Source organism: Myxine glutinosa, chromosome 1 (assembly GCF_964187855.1).
Source record: "Myxine glutinosa chromosome 1, kmMyxGlut1.1, whole genome shotgun sequence".
In the NCBI taxonomy this organism is placed as follows: Eukaryota; Metazoa; Chordata; class Myxini; order Myxiniformes; family Myxinidae; genus Myxine; species Myxine glutinosa.
Window position 1 is genome coordinate 173,915,271 of NC_136261.1, and position 17,185 is coordinate 173,932,455.

At 42.6% G+C, this 17,185-nt stretch overlaps 1 protein-coding gene across 2 annotated transcripts in view; it reads left to right on the plus strand.

The window, feature by feature from the left end:
- The window catches only part of LOC137431328 (intraflagellar transport protein 70A), a 199,593-nt gene that overhangs the window by 77,292 nt on the left and 105,116 nt on the right, over positions 1–17,185 (plus strand). For both annotated transcript variants that reach the window (XM_068122551.2, XM_068122559.2), the window contains exons 7-11: positions 778–882; positions 978–1,106; positions 1,409–1,458; positions 14,203–14,355; positions 14,547–14,612. In XM_068122551.2, the coding sequence (XP_067978652.2) occupies positions 778–882; positions 978–1,106; positions 1,409–1,458; positions 14,203–14,355; positions 14,547–14,612 (503 nt within the window). The remainder of the gene's footprint in view (positions 1–777; positions 883–977; positions 1,107–1,408; positions 1,459–14,202; positions 14,356–14,546; positions 14,613–17,185) is intronic.

A 17,185-nucleotide genomic window follows, 5' to 3' on the forward strand; every position in this document is an offset into this window, starting at 1 on the left:
GGGGTTGACTCAGCCTGTCATCTTTCCGAGGTCGGCAAATTGAGTACCAGTTCACTGGTAATTCCCTTTGTGTCGCAAGAGGCGATTAACAGGTTTGGTGGCAGTAAGGGCATCCGGCCATAAAACATTGCTTCAAAAAGGGGACCACGGTGCCCAAAAAAGGCCAACCCCCGCTCTACGGGGGAAAATGGCCTCTATAAGCGGTTCTTATGCCCAACTGTACCATCTGGTGAAGTTTCGTGAAGATCGGTTAAAATTGTGACCTGTAGGCGATTGACAGACAAACAAACAGACAGACAAAATAATGCACAAGACCAACCAATATACTTGAAAAATCTTCGATTTTGCAAATAGCAAGCAAACAGATGGGGGTGAAAATATAACCTTCGTCCACTGGGCAATTACCCCAGAAAGCTCACCCAACTCGAAGCACAATCTAGAAGGGCAATACAGTATGTACAACCATGTCTGACATATAAGCTGATAGACAAAACTTCTCAACTTCGCTAAAAAAAATCAACCAGTTGGTGGAAACCCCTTCATTAAAATTGTTCCGTTTGAAAAGTCTGCCCTTCTATAACAGAAAATATCTTTACAAGAAAACGACAGCTTGACTTTTACTGCATCTACACTTTATTGTCTTCTTTGTGAATTTATTGAGCCTCAATCATCGGGTCACTTTTGTTTGGTAAAAGGTGACTGTTTGAAGCCAGGTTTATGGTATAAATTTGTCATTTATTGTCTACTAGCACTATCTCCTGTACACTGTGTGAGCAGATCTGTCATACAACCTGGCCTTGTGCCACTACCAGCTTCGCCATTATGACACTGCACAGAAACACATCACAGACATCATGGACAATGGTATTCAGAAGTACCCAGGTCAGTAAATAATTGAATTTTGGAGAAGAAAAAATAGTGTTTTCACTTGTTGTTGTTAAGTGACTTGAATTTTTATCACCTTACGTAACTTACAGAGCTTGGAATTGGTACAGCAACAGGCAGATTTGAGATAACAAGTGTGGGCAAATCACCTCCCCTCCATGCCACTGCCATGGTAGAGGCTGTCAACCTGAAAGTAGCCATCGAGTACCAGCTCAAGAACTGTATGATTTGCTCTATACATCTAATTCTGCCACACAATGACCAGTCCTTCAATGCTTGCTTTGGTTTTTATCTCCACTCACTATCTAGCTACATTTATGCTCTCCTTTTCTTCATTCACCTTTCTTAAACTGTCAGTTGACATGTAAGCTTTTATTCGTAGTCTAGAGTCTCATTCTTCTTTATCTTAAACCAAACTAAGTCAATTCTACTGTACCACTCCAATATTTAACCCCTCTCTGGTTCTCGCTCTGTTTCTTATTTTTTGTCAATTACTTTTCTTCTCTCTCTTCTGTTCATGTAGATGAATCTGCCCAGATGGCTCTCACAAATATTCCCCCACGTACAGAGGAGGTAAGTCGACTTGTTTGTTATTCCCTTGTTTTTCATTTGATGTTATGCTTTGTTCAGTTCTTCCTTTGTAAGTAAATTGCCCATCAATGCATAGTTTCATTTCTCCCCCCCCCCCCCCCCTTCCATTCCTCTTTATTTTTATTCCAAATATATATATTTGAAATTGGTACTCTGTCCATTTAAGGCAAACCATTTTTTCTTCACATAGGTTCACTGTCAAGAAGTAAAATCTTGTAAACTTTGGCACATTAGTACATAGTTGCACCAAACCGCGAGCAGATAGGAGAGGGTTTTTTGCACTACTTTAAAAGTTTTCCTTCCTTTTTTTGTGGTAATTTTATATGAGCAAGATGATATATAAACGAATCCTACTTCCTTCTGGGAAATTACGCAAGACACAACGAAGTGACAATACTAGGTGTTCGGAGCTTTCCCTTGACAAATTTTATCAGTCATTATATTCCATGTTTGTTATTCTCATTTTATATTTTGTGTGGCTTTGTTATCCCTAATGAGGGAAGGGCAATAAAACTTGAACACAAATCATAAGAACGAACAATGGTTGAAAGAAAGTACCGCATGGGCATCTCTTTGTGCTCCAACGATGGACTAATGTCTGAACCATATATCAGCTTTACTTTGCTTAATTTCCATGACAGTTCACATATATGTTTGCCATCTCTGAGTTGAGAACATCACTTGTTAAAATTATCTGCGAATTAATATATGAAGAGTTTAATATATTTTCATGTTAAAGGTGTACTGAGAGCTGTTTACATAAAAACGGTTATATGTTGAAGAACAGAATCGATATTTTGAATAAAACAAACTTAGCTATGTGGAGCATTTGCTTCTACACTTAATAAAATTGAGATGCAGTCGTGGCCAAAAATATTGGCACCCTTGCACTTTTTTTTTAATAATGGACAATTTCTTCCAGAAATTGGTTGAAATTAAAATATATTTTGGTATCCGCATATGTATTTCTTTGGTTTGCAGTAGAACAAAACAAAAAAGCTGAAAAAAACTACTAAATCTTAGCTTATTCCATTTACAGAAATCCGAAAATGGCCCGGACAATATTATTGGCACCTTTTAGAAGTTGTTAGAAATTATTTGATTTCAAGCAGGTGATTCTCCTTTACTTTGGAATTGAACTCACCTGTGGTGAGTTGCAGGTGCCTGCAATATAAAAATCACTCATTCAACCAGTTTGAATAGAGAAAAGGACTCATTCTGCTGTTTTGTGTCACTGTGTGTACCACAATGAGCATGGAGAAAATAAAGAAACCCAGAGAATTGCCTAAAGAGGTCAGACACAATATTGTAGCCAAGCATGGACAATCTCAAGGCTACAAATCCATCTCCAGAGACCTTGATGTTCCTGTGTCTACCGCACGCAATGTTATCAGGAAGTTTAAGGCCCATGGCACTGCAGCCAACCTCCCTGGACGTGGCCGCAATAGAGAACTCGATGGACGATTGCAGCGAAGGATTGTTCGAATGGTGAAGAAAGCACCTCGACTAACTGCCAAACAGATTCAAGATGACCTTCAGACACAAAGTACGACAGTTTAAACTCGCACCATCCGTCGTAAACTCAATGAAAGGGGTTTCTATGGTAGGTGACCCAGGAGGACCCCACTGCTGAGACAGACATAAGAAAGCCTGACTGGGGTTTGTCAAAACACACCGAAACAGACAAAATACTTCTGTGGACAGATGAGACCAAATTAGAGCTTTTTGGTAAAGCACATCATTTCTATGTTTACATAAAACAAAATGAAGCCTTCATAGAAAAGAACACCTTCCCTAGAGTCAAACATGGAGGAGGTTCAGTGATGTTTTGGGGTTGCTGTGCTGCCTCTGGCACTGGGTACCTTGAATGTGTGCATGGCATCATGAAATCAGGAGATTACAAGGCATTTTGGAGCGCAATGTTCAACCTTGTGTCAGAAAGCTGGGTCTTCGTCGAAGGTCATGGGTCCTGTAGCAGGACAATGACACAAAACACACTTCAAAAAGCACCCAGGAATGGTTCAAGACAAAACGCTTGACTGTTCTGAAGTGGCCAGCAATGAGTCCAGATCTAAATCCCATTGAACATCTGTGGGGAGATCTGAAAACAGCAGTTGGGAGAAGGCACCCTTCAAATCTGGGAGAACTGGAGCAGTTTGCACAAGAAGAGTGGGCCAAACTGCCAGCAGAGGTGTAGGAAGCTCATTCATGGCTATAGGAAGTGTTTGACTGCAGTTATTTTGTCCAAAGGCCGTGCTACCAAATATTAAGTCAAGGGTGTCAATAATTTTGTCAATGGCATTTCTTTTTATTTCCTGATTTATAAGGATATATTAAGTTCTGAATCAAAAACAAAGGTTCTGTAATATTAACAGTGAAATAAAGAATTGTGGAGACAAAATACTTTTGTCAATTTCAACTTATTTTTAGAGAAAATAGTTTTTAATTTCAGAGAAAATTTAAATTTTTTCGAGTTATTTGAAAAAGTGCAATGGTGCCAATATTTTTGGCCATGACTGTAAATAATTTATGATCTAGCCATTATCAATATGTACAGACTTGGCATTTAATGTGGAATATATTTTTTTTCTTGACTTGGGTTTACTTTATTAACTCAGTATATCAATCTGGTGAGTTTCTTTTACACTTTTGTGATTTATTTGTTAAAAGAACCATGTCACTGATTGTCTGTCGCAGCAAGAAGTCAACAACAGGATTATATCACAGGTGGCATGGCAAAATGTACGGACAGGTGCATTTGATGATTGGCTTCACAGTCGGGTATAGAAGGGTTGTTGCGTTCTGTATTAGTGGAAAACAACTGCTGCACGTCTCCAAAAGTTATTGCCGCTTCCTCTGGAGATGGTCCATCAACTCGACAATGCTGTTTGTCATGGAGTGGTGGCTTTACGAAATTACGGCATGAAACAGCGTGCTATTGCTCGGCAGTATGGCATCACTCAAGGTCAGGTGTCAAAGATCCTGAAACGAAATGCTCAGAGGGGTGTCCCTACTCCAATACCGAGGCCAGGACGTCCCCGCAGAACCACAAGGAGGGATGATCGCCAGCTGCACCGGTTAGTCCGCAATGGCCATACCAAGTCAGCTAATCGGCTTAGGGCTGAGTGGCAGCAACTGACAAATGTGCCTGTATCCAGAAGGCTAGTCAACCAACGACTGGTTCAAGCAGGCTATCGTGCCAGGCGTCCCCTGAGAAAGCCACGCCTGACCAGACAACATGGCCAGCGCCGATTGCAGTGGGCCAGAGAGCACCGTCAATGGCAGCCAGGACACTGGAATCACGTGATCTTCAGTGACGAGTCTAGATTTCTGGTCTATCGTCAAGATAGCCACGTCCGAGTGCGCAGACAAGTGCATGAAGCCTACAAAAAAGATTGTATAGTGCCAAGAGTCCAAGCTGGAGGTGGTGGGGTGACCGTTTGGGCTGCTTTTCATGCAGGGGGCAAAACTGACCTGGTTGTTCTGAATGGAAACCTGAACCAGTTCAAGTACAGGGCCATTCTGGAAGAAACATTGCTTCCATTTGCTCGTGCAGCCTTTCGAGGAAACTTTGTCTTCCAAGATGACAATGCACGGCCTCATCGTGCTCGCATGATGCAACACTTTCTTGCTGACCGTGGTGTAGAGCATATGGAGTGGCCTGCCATGTCCCCGGATATGAATCCGATAGAGAACTTGTGGGCAGAATTAACGCGTCAAATCGACCACTTGAACCAGCAGCCGACCTCTGTGCGTGAATTGCTGCAGGCTATTGTCACTGCATGGCAAGAGATTCCTGTCCAAACCTTGGCAAATCTCGTGAATAGCATGCCTCAACATGTCCGTGCTCTCCTGAATGCTCGTGGGGGTTACACGAAGTACTGAACTGTAATTTTACTGTCGGCAATCCCAGTCGTAATTTAACTTTTGTTTTTGTTAAAAAAAATTTTTGGCTAATGTGCAAACAAAGAGATACTTCTGGAAAACGTACATAAGTTTAACACAGTACTGTCCGTGAATTGAGTTCGATATCAGTTTACATCACTTTCAAGGATCAATTAATTTGTTTCGAAATGTCAAATGTGGTTTTTGTTTCCTTTAAAAGTCACATTAACAAAATCTAGAATAATTTCAACATAATTCCAATGAACTTTTGGTTCTAAGACATCTTGAAAAGTAAGTTCACCCCCACAAAAAAAATATTCCATATTAAATGCCAAGTCTGTAGAAGGATGAATGTGTGTTTCAGCAGGAAACCATTGTAAATTTTCTGAGTTTATCAACAATTGGAAAATGTACAGCATCATGACAGTCATAGCTGCTGTTTACCTCAAATTTCCTTTTCACTGTAGATTTATTGTCATGCCCCCCCCCCCCTTCACATGCCTCCCCCCCCCCAAAGCCCTCTCCCTCCCACAGATCTCTCGATGTCTCCATGTCTCTCGGTCCCTGCTCTCAAATGTTGTGTTTGTGTCCTTCCCCCTCTCTCCCCATCTTGTCTACCGCTCCCGATGTTATTTGTTTTATGTGTCTGTTTGTCTTTCTGTGTGATTAATGTTCGCTCTTTCACGAGCCTCGATCTTGTATACAAAAAAAAAAAAAAAAAAAAAAAATGCGTTTCACTGTAGATTTACCTATTTCATCTCTCCAATACATGACTTGTTTTACTTAGCAACAAAGTGATATTTCATGTTGTTTGTTTTTGCAACTTGTTTATTCCCCCCATTCCCAATCTCTCTTTCAAATTATTTGTGACCTTGGTGGTCACTCCTTTCTTTCCATGTGTCAGGTATCACTCATCCCTTTGAAGTTACATGAGTTTTTTGATTTAATGGAAAAAGTTTATATTTCTGTCTCTTTATTTGATGGAACTTGATGACAAAAACGTCTACAACGTTCTGCACGAATGAGTTTGGGCCTCCTGGGGGCTTTGGATGCTCCTAAGGTGGGGAGGCACGTGATGGGTCAGCCACAAAGATTGATTTGGAGGGTGCGGTTTTGATCGGCATCGCAGATGTGAGTGCATTGGCCAGAGGCCGGATGACAGGTGTGGAAAGAGTGAATCTCAAAAAGGTGGCTCCTTGAGGAATGACATCTGAGAGATGGATAACTGAAATGTCAAATATACTGAACTTGATTATGCTCAAATTATTAACAACTGGATTAAGGCTGGGGATCTTAAGGAAGAAAAAAAAGAATGAGACTGAGCAGATGCCACTGGATAAGTCTGTCCTGTGGTAAATGCTTGGAAGTGGCTCATTTAACGGCTTTGGTGTAAGAGTTGAGGAAAGGGACAACAACTTTGTGTGATTTCTCAGAGGATGGGGGATTTTTTGAAGAGGCTTGGTCTTGGTCAGGGGGTTGGTCTATGGCAAGCATGGGTGTTAGTGTAAGTGTGGTGGGGGTACAGGCAGCCTGGGAGTTGCTGAGAATACGGGGGATGGTGTGAGTGTGGAGTGGGCTAACTGTGATGGGGGTTCAGAGGAGGTAAGTGACGGACAGAGTACAACAGGTGTGGGTGTCAGTCTCAGTGCGGTGGGCACAGCTGGGTGTGTGGGTGACAGTGGGGTTATAGAGTATGTGAGCAGGGGTGCAGTTGGTAATGATGATGTTGGGGGTGTTTTGAGCGAAGGTAATGGAATTTGGCTTGTGGTTGGTGCAATTGACATTGAGGTCGCTGCATGGGCCGATAGGGGTGCTGTGGGTGTGTGAGGGTTGTGGTGCAGATGATTGTGTGGGTGCAGTGAATGTCCACAGTTGTGGTCATTGGATGGAGAAGGGATTGAGGCCAAGGAGATAGTTTTTGTTGGGGATGAGGCTATTGGGTATGTGGACTCTGCATTTTGTGGTATGTATCAAAAAAATAGGATTTTGTGTTGTGTCAGAGAGGCGGGGGTGATAGATATCGATGGAATATTGGATGATGTCTTGTCAGATCATGGTGGAGGGACATTGCTTGTGGTGCATGTGGGTGCTAAGAATTTTTGGAAGAATATATTAAGGACTTGAAGGCTAGGTACATGGTGTTGGGTTATTGATTGAGAGGGAAAGTGGTTTCAATGTAATCTTTTTCCTGAATTCTTCCAAGAACGGTTGACTGTGGGGAATTTACAAGTAGAGCAAGAGATTCACAAGTAAAGCTAAAGACCTGTGGTTGGAGGAGTGCTTCGAGCAGCAATTATTTGGGTTTAGGATGCACTGGGAGTCTTTAAGGGGGGGTAAAGGGAGTGTTTTCTGAATGGTCGCAATATAATAAATAAAAGGGGAGCAGCAAGGCTTGAAGTGGGAATGAAGACTTTTTTATGCTGGAGGATGGTAGAGATGCTATAGGGGAGGGGGTGAGGGGACCGCTGCCGATGGCATGGTTGCTGAGGACAGGCAGCAAAGTATGGTTACACGAGCGGAACAGTTAAGGATATTTTCAGGGAAAAGTTAAGGATATTATATACCAATGCAAGGAGTTTAAATAGTAATAGGATGGAAGAAGTTGAGGCTAAAATAGATGCCAAGAAGCAAGATTTGGTTTGATGAGAATAGTAGTTGAGGACAGGATTGAAGGCTACAATATGTATAGGTGTGATAGGAAAGGGAAGATGGGATGGGGTGTGGTAATCTAGTTAAAGACAATATTGTGTCAAGAGTAAGGAGAGAGTTCATGTAGAGGATTCTGTATGGATTGAGATTCGATATTGTAAGAATAGTAAGGTACTTATCGGATGCATTTATAGCACTCCTGGTATGTGGGAGTAGCAGGGGAGAGGGGTTCATGAATAATTCAGAAAGGCAGATGGAAAGTGTGGAGTGTTCATTGTGGGGGGGGGGGGGGGGGGGGGTATAAATTTCCCAAGGACAGATTGGGTCCAGGAAAGAGGAAAGAGCAGAACCGAGGAGGATTCTCTAGATCAAATCCTGGATTGCTTCTTACATGTTTTTGAAGCAAAGCCCAGGGAGGTGGGTAAGGTTGTGCTGGAGGAGGAGGGGTGGTTGGGGGAGGGGGGGGGGGGGACTGGTGTTCGATTATTTGTTAAGGCAATAATCCCGATATGGTGGCGGAGGTGGAGAATATCTGTGGACACGTGTGCAACTACTGTGTGTTGTTGAGATGTGAAGTTTGGGATTGTAGGGTAAGGCCGTTATATGTCAGGAATGGAATCCTGTAAGGTATGAGAGGAGAGTTGGAAGCTCTAAATTGGGGAAAGCTAATGTGTGGGCAGTCAGCATCAGAGGAGCAATTGTGTAGGGTGCAGAGTAGGTACATTCCATTGAGGTGTAAACGAAGAGGTAGAAACAGAATAGACTGGGTAGCTGAGCAGAGTTGTAAGCAGTATTATTAAGGATAAGCAGAAGGCATTCGTTAAGTACAAAATATCAGGAATAAAGTCCGACTCATATCAGTATCGGAGTAAACCGAGGATAGTTAAGAAAATAACTCAGCAAGCCAAAAGAGGATATGTTAAGGATATGGCCAACAATTTTAAACATAAGAGCAAGACATTCTTTAAGCACCAGTATATTAGCTTTTAATGGGTAAAAAGGGGTTATATGACAAGTCTGGGTCCCTTGAGGAATATCACAGCAGAATTGGTGGATGATAATGGTTAGATGGAAGGCTTATTAAAAAAATTGCCTCTACAATCTACATTTACGCAAGAACAGTCAGGGGAACTTCCAATAGCTGATATTATGTATCTCGGAGATGAGCAATGGCTTTTAGTAGAAATCCATGTGGGAGCAGAGAAATAATTAGGAAAACTAAGGGATGAAAGAAGCTTCATGATTAGATAATATGCGTTCAAGAGTACTGAGGGAGGTGGCAGACTGATATCTTTAATAGCTCGATGGTGTCAGCACAGGTACTAGAGGATTGGAGAGCAGCAAATGTAACGAATCAGGGAACTATAGACCTGTTAGCTTGACTTCATTTGTGAGGAAGACACAACAACAACAGGCATTTTAAGGCCATTTTCCTTGCTAGAGCAGGGGTTAGCCTTGCGGTCCCCATGACAATCTTCTCCATTTTGCCCTATTTTCTGCATCTCTCCTTGTTAACCCCCTTGCCCGCATTTCTTCTTCCACCATCTTTAGCCAAGTCTTTCTTGGTCTTCCCCGTCCTCTACTTCCTTCAACATTCATTTCCATCACTCTTCTCAACCAGTAACTTTCATCCTTCCTCAACACATGACCAAACCAGCTCAACCTGTTCCTCTTCACAGCATCAATCACAGGCTCTATTCCCATCATTTTTCGCAATTCATCATTTGTCTTCCTCTCTCTCAACGATACTCCACACATCCACCGAACCATTCGCATTTCCACCCTTTCCAGCCTTCGTTGCTGCTCTATGTTCATTACCCATGTCTCGCTCCCATAAATCATAACACTTCTCACACATGCAGCATGCACCTTTCCCTTCAGCTTCAACGACACTCCCCTCCTCATCAGCATGCCACTCAGTTCCCGAAACTTCTTCCATGCACATCTCCCTCTTGCAACCGTTGCCGAGTCTGATCCACCTTCTCCATTCAGCATGTCTCCTAGTTAGCAAAATGTTTTCACACCTTCCAGCTTCACGCCGTCTCCAAGATCCAACTCTGACGTCTTCAATTTGTGGGGAAGGTGTTGGAGATGTTGATTAAGGAACATATTGGGAAACCGTTAAATAATTTCAAACTATTTAAAGGTAGTCAGCAGGGATTTACTAAAGTGAGATGTTTAACAAATGTATTGGACTTCTAGGAAACAGTTTCAGACTGGGGAGATGAGGGAAGTGCAGTGGATGTAGTTGATCTGGACTGACAAAAAGCTTTTGATAAGTTATCACAGAGAAGGCAGTGACAAAGGTCTTGTGGACTGGCTGGTAGAGTAGTTATAACTGGATTGGAAACTGGCTTAGTGATCGTTAGGAAAGAGTGGTTGTGAACAGGAGGATACCAGACTGGGAGGATGCAAGTAGTGTGGTACCCAAAATATCAATACTAGGACCGTTATTGGCCCCTGTTGGACTTAGTCCGAAACATGGGGCTTATGGATTGGGTCTCATCTGTCTGTCCGTACATCCACAACCATATCTCAGAGATGTATGAACCGATTTTATCCATATTTGGCACAAAGACAATACATGATGGTGTACATATGCACATCATTTTGTTTCGCGATGCGATCAAAGTTGGCTAACTGGCTGCCATTTTAGTTGTAAAAAACCCGATGTTGAACACGTCCTCAACCATTTATTGGACATGCATTTACCGATGTTATTAAAACTTGGCACGCAGATAAGTAATGATTGCTTACATATGCACGTCATTATTTTTCAAGATCAGATCCAAAATGGCTAACTGGCAGCCATTTTGTTACTTAAACGTGTCCCCAACAATTTATCGGACATACATGGTCCAATTTTGTTCAAACTTGGCAAAGGCACAGTATGTGATGGCATACATATGCACCTCACTTTATTTTGTGATCGAATCAAAGATGGCTAACTGGTAGACTGGCAGCCATTTTAGTTGTAAAAAAAAACCAGTATTGAACACGTCCGCAACCATTTCTAGGAATTGCATTTACCGATTTTGTTCAATCTTGGCACACAGATAATTAATGTGGCTTACATATGCACATCATTTTGTTTCGTGGTCAGATCCAAAATGGCTGACTGGTGGCCATTTTGTTACTTAAACATGTTCCCAACCATTTATTGGACATGCATGTGCCGATTTTGTTCAAACTTGGCACAGAGACAATACATGAAAGGATACATATGCAGAAGATTTTGTTTTGTAATCTGTCCAAAGATGGCTGACCGGTGGCCTTTAACTCCATACAGCAAAATGACAAAGACTGATATGGCATTACAAAAAAAACAAAATCAAAAAAGCAAAACAAAAAGCGATGACATTTTATGTCTTTTTCTCCTTGTTATTCAAAATTTACATCAATGATTTGAACAGTGGGGTTAAGAGTCAGCCTTCTGAATTTTCAGATGATGCATAGCTTGTTGGTAAGGTAGACAGCAGCGTGGGGAGGGTGATTAGATTTAGCAAAGTCTGGATATTGCAATGGACTGGGAAAATGATTGGCAGATGCAGTTTCACATGTAAGCTACAGGTAAGTCTAATAGGGGTTTAGATTGCATTTGTAGGAGGATAAATTATAAATCTGAAAAGGTAGTGTTAACTGTATAGGATTTAGTGAGGACTCATCTAGAATATTGTGTAGTTTTTCCAGGCAATAATGGTAGAGTCAAGATCTTGCTTGGGAGGAATCTGCAGGATTTGAAAATTGGCATGCCATGATTTTCACTTGTGTATTATATAGTATTGCTTTGTTGCGTCGGCTTTGGCTTTATCCATCATTGCTTTGGATATCAAATCCTTCCTCTTCTCCAATGGCTTGATCTCTGATCATCAATTTGGATTCAGACCAGGTCACTCTACTCTGGACATGCTGTTTCTGCTGTCTCAACAATGGATGGAGGTCCTCAATGTCAAACAGGAAATTAGAGCTGTCTCCCTTGATATAAAACGTGCCTTCGATACGGTCTGGCACCCAGCTATGCTCACCAAACTCTCCTCCTATGGTATCCATGGAAATCTCCACTCATGGAGTGCGGACTTCTCTCTGGTCGTAGTCAACGTGTGGCCCTGAATGGATTTCTCTCATCTCCCCTTCCTGTTCAGGCTGGAGTTCCCCAAGGCAGTGTTCTGAGTCCTGTGCTTTTTCTCATCTTCATCAATGATCTCTCCGATTCTCTGGAAAATCCTCTCTATCTCTTTGCTGATGACTCCACTCTCTGCCGCTCCATACCTCATCCCTCAGATCGGCAGTCCGCAGCCTCCTCACTCTCTGCAGACCTGGTCAAAATCACAGACTGATCAAAGAAGTGGAACATCTCTTTCAATCCTGACAAATCTCACACTCTCACTATGTCTCTTCGAAAAGACCGTCTGGACAACCCTCCCATCTACTTTCTCAACAATCCTCTCCAAGAAGTTCTGTCACTCATTCTCTTGGGTCTCACAATCTGCCATGATCTTTCCTGGGAAAAACACATTTCCAAGCTGGCCTCCAAAGCCAGTCGCCGACTGGGCATTCTCCGTCGTGCGAAGTCCATCCTTGGCACACCTGAGCTCCTCACCACATACAAGGCTTTCATCCGCAGCTCAATGGAATACTGCTCTCCCCTCTGGGCTGGTGCTCCTGCCTCACACCTAGCTCGTCTTCACGCTGTTGAAACCAAAGCATTCAGAATCATTGGAATCTCCCGCGATGAAGCTAACTCCAAGGGCCTCTCACTCACTCACCGCAGGCAGGTTGGTGGTCTTTCCATCTTCTTCCGACTCCTCTCTGGCCTTGCCCCCCCCAGCTCTCTCTGGGCTCTGTCCCACAAATATTCCTACAGGTCGCACAAGATCTGCCTGCAACCCTCTTATGGTTAAACTGCCAAAATCAAAACTCTCTGCTCACCTTCACTCCTTCATTCCTCTTTTCGCCCGCCTCTGGAACAAACTCCCTCACTCTCTTCAATCCCACTCCACCCTCCAGGTCTTTAAAACAGCTGTTCACCACCATCTCTTATCTTCGCCCATCTAAAACCTTGATCTTTTCTTCCCCCGCTAATTTCACCCCAATTCCACTTTTTTGAAATACCAACTTCTGTCCTGGAAGTTCTTGGTGTTCTTGTGTTTTATACTTCTCCCTCCTATTTTCTCCATTCTCCTATTTCCTGACTCTTTTATATTGCTCCTTCTCCATTCTATCTTCTATTTTATTTCCAGACGATTTTCCCCTAGATTATCCCCTAGATTATCCCCTAGATCCCCTAGATTTTCCCCTAGATTATCACCTTGTACTGTATTGTTATATTTTATTTCCAGACGATTTTCCCCTAGATTATCCCCTAGATTATCTCCTAGATTCCCCTAGATCCCCTAGATTTTCCCCTAGATTATCACCTCGTACTGTATTGTTATATTTTATTTCCAGACGATTTTCCCCTAGATTATCCCCTAGATTCCCCGAGATCCCCTAGATTTTCCCCTAGATTATCACCTCGTACTGTATTGTTATATTTTATTTCCAGACGATTTTCCCCTAGATTATCCCCTCGATTATCCCCTAGATTCCCGTAGATCCCCTAGATTTTCCCCTAGATTATTACCTAGTACTGTATTGTTATATTTTATTTCCAGACGATTTTCCCCTAGATTATCCCCTAGATTATCCCCTAGATTCCCCTAGATCCCCTAGATTTTCCCCTAGATTATCACCTAGTACTGTATTGTTATATTTTATTTCCAGACGATTTTCCCCTAGATTATCCCCTAGATTATCTCCTAGATTCCCCTAGATCCCCTAGATTTTCCCCTAGATTATCACCTCGTACTGTATTGTTATATTTTATTTCCAGACGATTTCCCCTAGATTTTCCCCTAGATTATCACCTCGTACTGTATTGTTATATTTTATTTCCAGACGATTTCCCCTAGATTTTCCCCTCGATTATCACCTAGTACTGTATTGTTATATTTTATTTCCAGACGATTTCCCCTAGATTATCCCCTAGATTCCCCTAGATCCCCTAGATTTCCCCCTAGATTATCACCTAGTACTGTATTGTTATATTTTATTTCCAGACGATTTTCCCCTAGATTTTTGTCCCTTTCTTTTGCCCTCCATGAAATTATTAATTTCTTACTTTAAATCTATCTCTTAATCTTATTTTCTTAGGAACTAGATGCAGTGACGTTGCATAACCAAGCGCTATTGGGAATGGAGTCTAACCCCAGCGAAGGACTTCAACGCCTGAATTACTTGTTAAATCAAACACCCTCACCACCAGAAGCTTTTGGAAACCTGCTTCTTCTCTACTGCCGATACGAGGTTTGAGAGCATAAAATGTGAGGCAGTGTGCCGACCTTGCTTTATTTTCTTCCGTTTATTTTCCAGCTCATTCACCGTCCACTTTCTTCATCATTGTTTTCCTTCCTCCCATTCCTTTTCCCTTCAGTCATTTCCTACCACCAATAATCTCTCGAACCACCCTCCCCAAATCCCCCCTTATTTTTCTGCAGTACTTCGACTTGGCAGCAGACATTCTGGCAGAAAATGCACATCTAACTTACAAGAATCTTTCACAGGTAATGATTAATTATCATTCTGATTTCACCACATACGAAATACATTTTACATTGTCCACAACGTTAAAAGGTAAATGAACAATTTTTTTTAAGTGGTTGTTTTGAAGCCACTCTGCAGTGTGAGAGGTTGTCAGTGTTGTTACCTCTAAGAGGTTTGTTTGTTTGTTTGTTTGTATGTTTTTCTGTGAGCAGGATATCTCAAAATTTGTAAAAATTTAAAAAAACATTCATTGGCTGGAATGGGACATTTATTGCAAAGCAATTCTCGATCTTGTTATACATATGCCATATATTTCCATAAACAATAAAAGTATCTTAAAATCATGTAACATATCCTAAATACAACATCGGTCAACATTTTGACCAACATAGGTCAAATACAACATATCACTAAATACAACATAACATATCCTAAATACAACATGGATTTGGACGAAACTTTGGCCATGTAACAAAGACGAATTGATTCGATTTTGGTGAAGATCAGGATCCAGATCCAGATACTATAATTTTAAGTGATTCTTCATCATAGAGAGATTGGGCCAAAAACGATGCATGGCACGATATCTCGAAAAGTTGTGGACGGATTGTGACAAAACTTGGTGGATGAGTTTGTTAGGTGACAATAACAAGCCGATTACATTTTGGTTCAGGACCGAATACATACACTATATGACCAAAAGTATGTGGACACCCGAACATCTCATTCCAAAATCATGGCCATTAATATGGAGTTGGTCTGCCCTTTGCTGTTATAACAGCCTCCACTCTTCTGGGAAGGCTTTCCACTAGATGTTGGACAATTGCTGCGGGGATTTGCTTCCATTCAGCCACAAGAGCATTAGTGAGGTCGGGCACTGGTGTTGGGCGATTAGGCCTGGCTCGCAGTCGGCGTTCCAATTCACCCCAAAGGTGTTCGATGGGGTTGAGGTCAGGGTTCTGTGCAGGCCAGTCAAGTTCTTCCACACCGATCTTGACAAACCATTTCTGTATGGACTTTGTGGTGAAATAATCATCCCACAAACTCCATAGCGTGAGCTTTTATTCATTCAAGTCTCCACTCATCTACAAAAGAATGGCGCACAGTAAGCAAGCAGTAATATCAAGTATTATTATGCAAGTGAGCCACGAGCAAAGTAACATATGAAGCTCACCAACTCAAACTCAGTATCAAGCAGACAGTCCTCTCACCCTCAATCCAACTTACTTATAAAGGCGTGACCACTAGAGAGAGAACTGCATCAGATGTAATTCCATCATTTCATCACATTCACCCACCAATTAAATTTCCAGCAAGCCCGCATGCATAACATCTATCTAGTTATCTATGAAAGTCCAGCAAGCATGCCAGCGTATAACATAGAACAATAACAGGCAATCAATAACATGATAGCAATGGCATGCCCTACCATCCCAACCGCTGTGGCCTGCGACATTCACGTCCGGCCTGAGTCCTATAGGGAACGGATTCACTGTTGTCTGGAGCTATGCCGAGTGTTCTACCGGGAAACCCCCTCCACCACCGGTTCCAAAACCCTGGACACGGAAGGTAGTCCCGAGTCCGGCGAGGACAGAGCATTCGGCTCCCCTGTACCCCACTCGTCATTTGGCCCGGCGCCAGGACTCTCTCCACGCGGAGCGGCCAGAGAACGCGTTTCCACTGCAATCCAGAGTCCAGAGTACAATGGTGGCGAGCTTTACACCACTCCAGCCGTTGCTTGGCATTGCGCATGGTGATTTTTGGCTTGTGTGCGGCTGCTCGGCCATGGAAACCCATTTTGTGAAGCTCCCGATGAACAGTTGTTGTGCTGATGTTGCTTCCAGAGGCAGTTTGGAACTCGGTAGTGAGTGTTGCAACCGAGGACAGATGATTTGTACGCGCTTCAGCACTCAGTGGTACTGTTCTGTGCGCTTGTGTGGCCTACCACTTCCACGGCTGAGCTGTTGTTGCTCCTAGACGTTTCCACTTCACAATAACAGCACTTACAGTTGAACAGCTCTAGCAGGGCAGAAATTTGATGAACTGACTTGTTGGAAAGGTGGCATCCTATGACAGTGCTGCTTTGAACGTCACTGAGCTCTTCAGTATGGCCCATTCTACTGCCAATGTTTGTCTATGGAGATTGCATGACTGTGTGCTTGATTATATATACCTGTCAGCATCAGGTGTGGCTGAAACAGCCAAATCCACTAATTAGAAGGGGTGTCCGCATACTTTTGGTCATGTAGTGTATCTGGCCTATCAGTGTGATACAATATGTAAACTGTTCATCCTGGTGGAGTTATGCACTCTACCGAGTGCCGTTCCAGTTGTTATTGCATTATAACGACAAAAGGCAGATAACTAACTGCAGATAACTATTGTGTGCAGCCTTTTTGGCTGCTGGTTTGCAATCATTTCCTGGGAGCACGGCTTGCCACTGATGCGGTTAGTTCCCTCTCTATCACCAGTCCACTGGTACTCATTTTGTCAACCTCCAAAGCATTAACAGGCTGGGTCAACCTCACCTGGTGTTATTTCAACGGCCGACGGGACTTAAACTCAGGTCCCTATGATCCCAAACCAGCCGCCC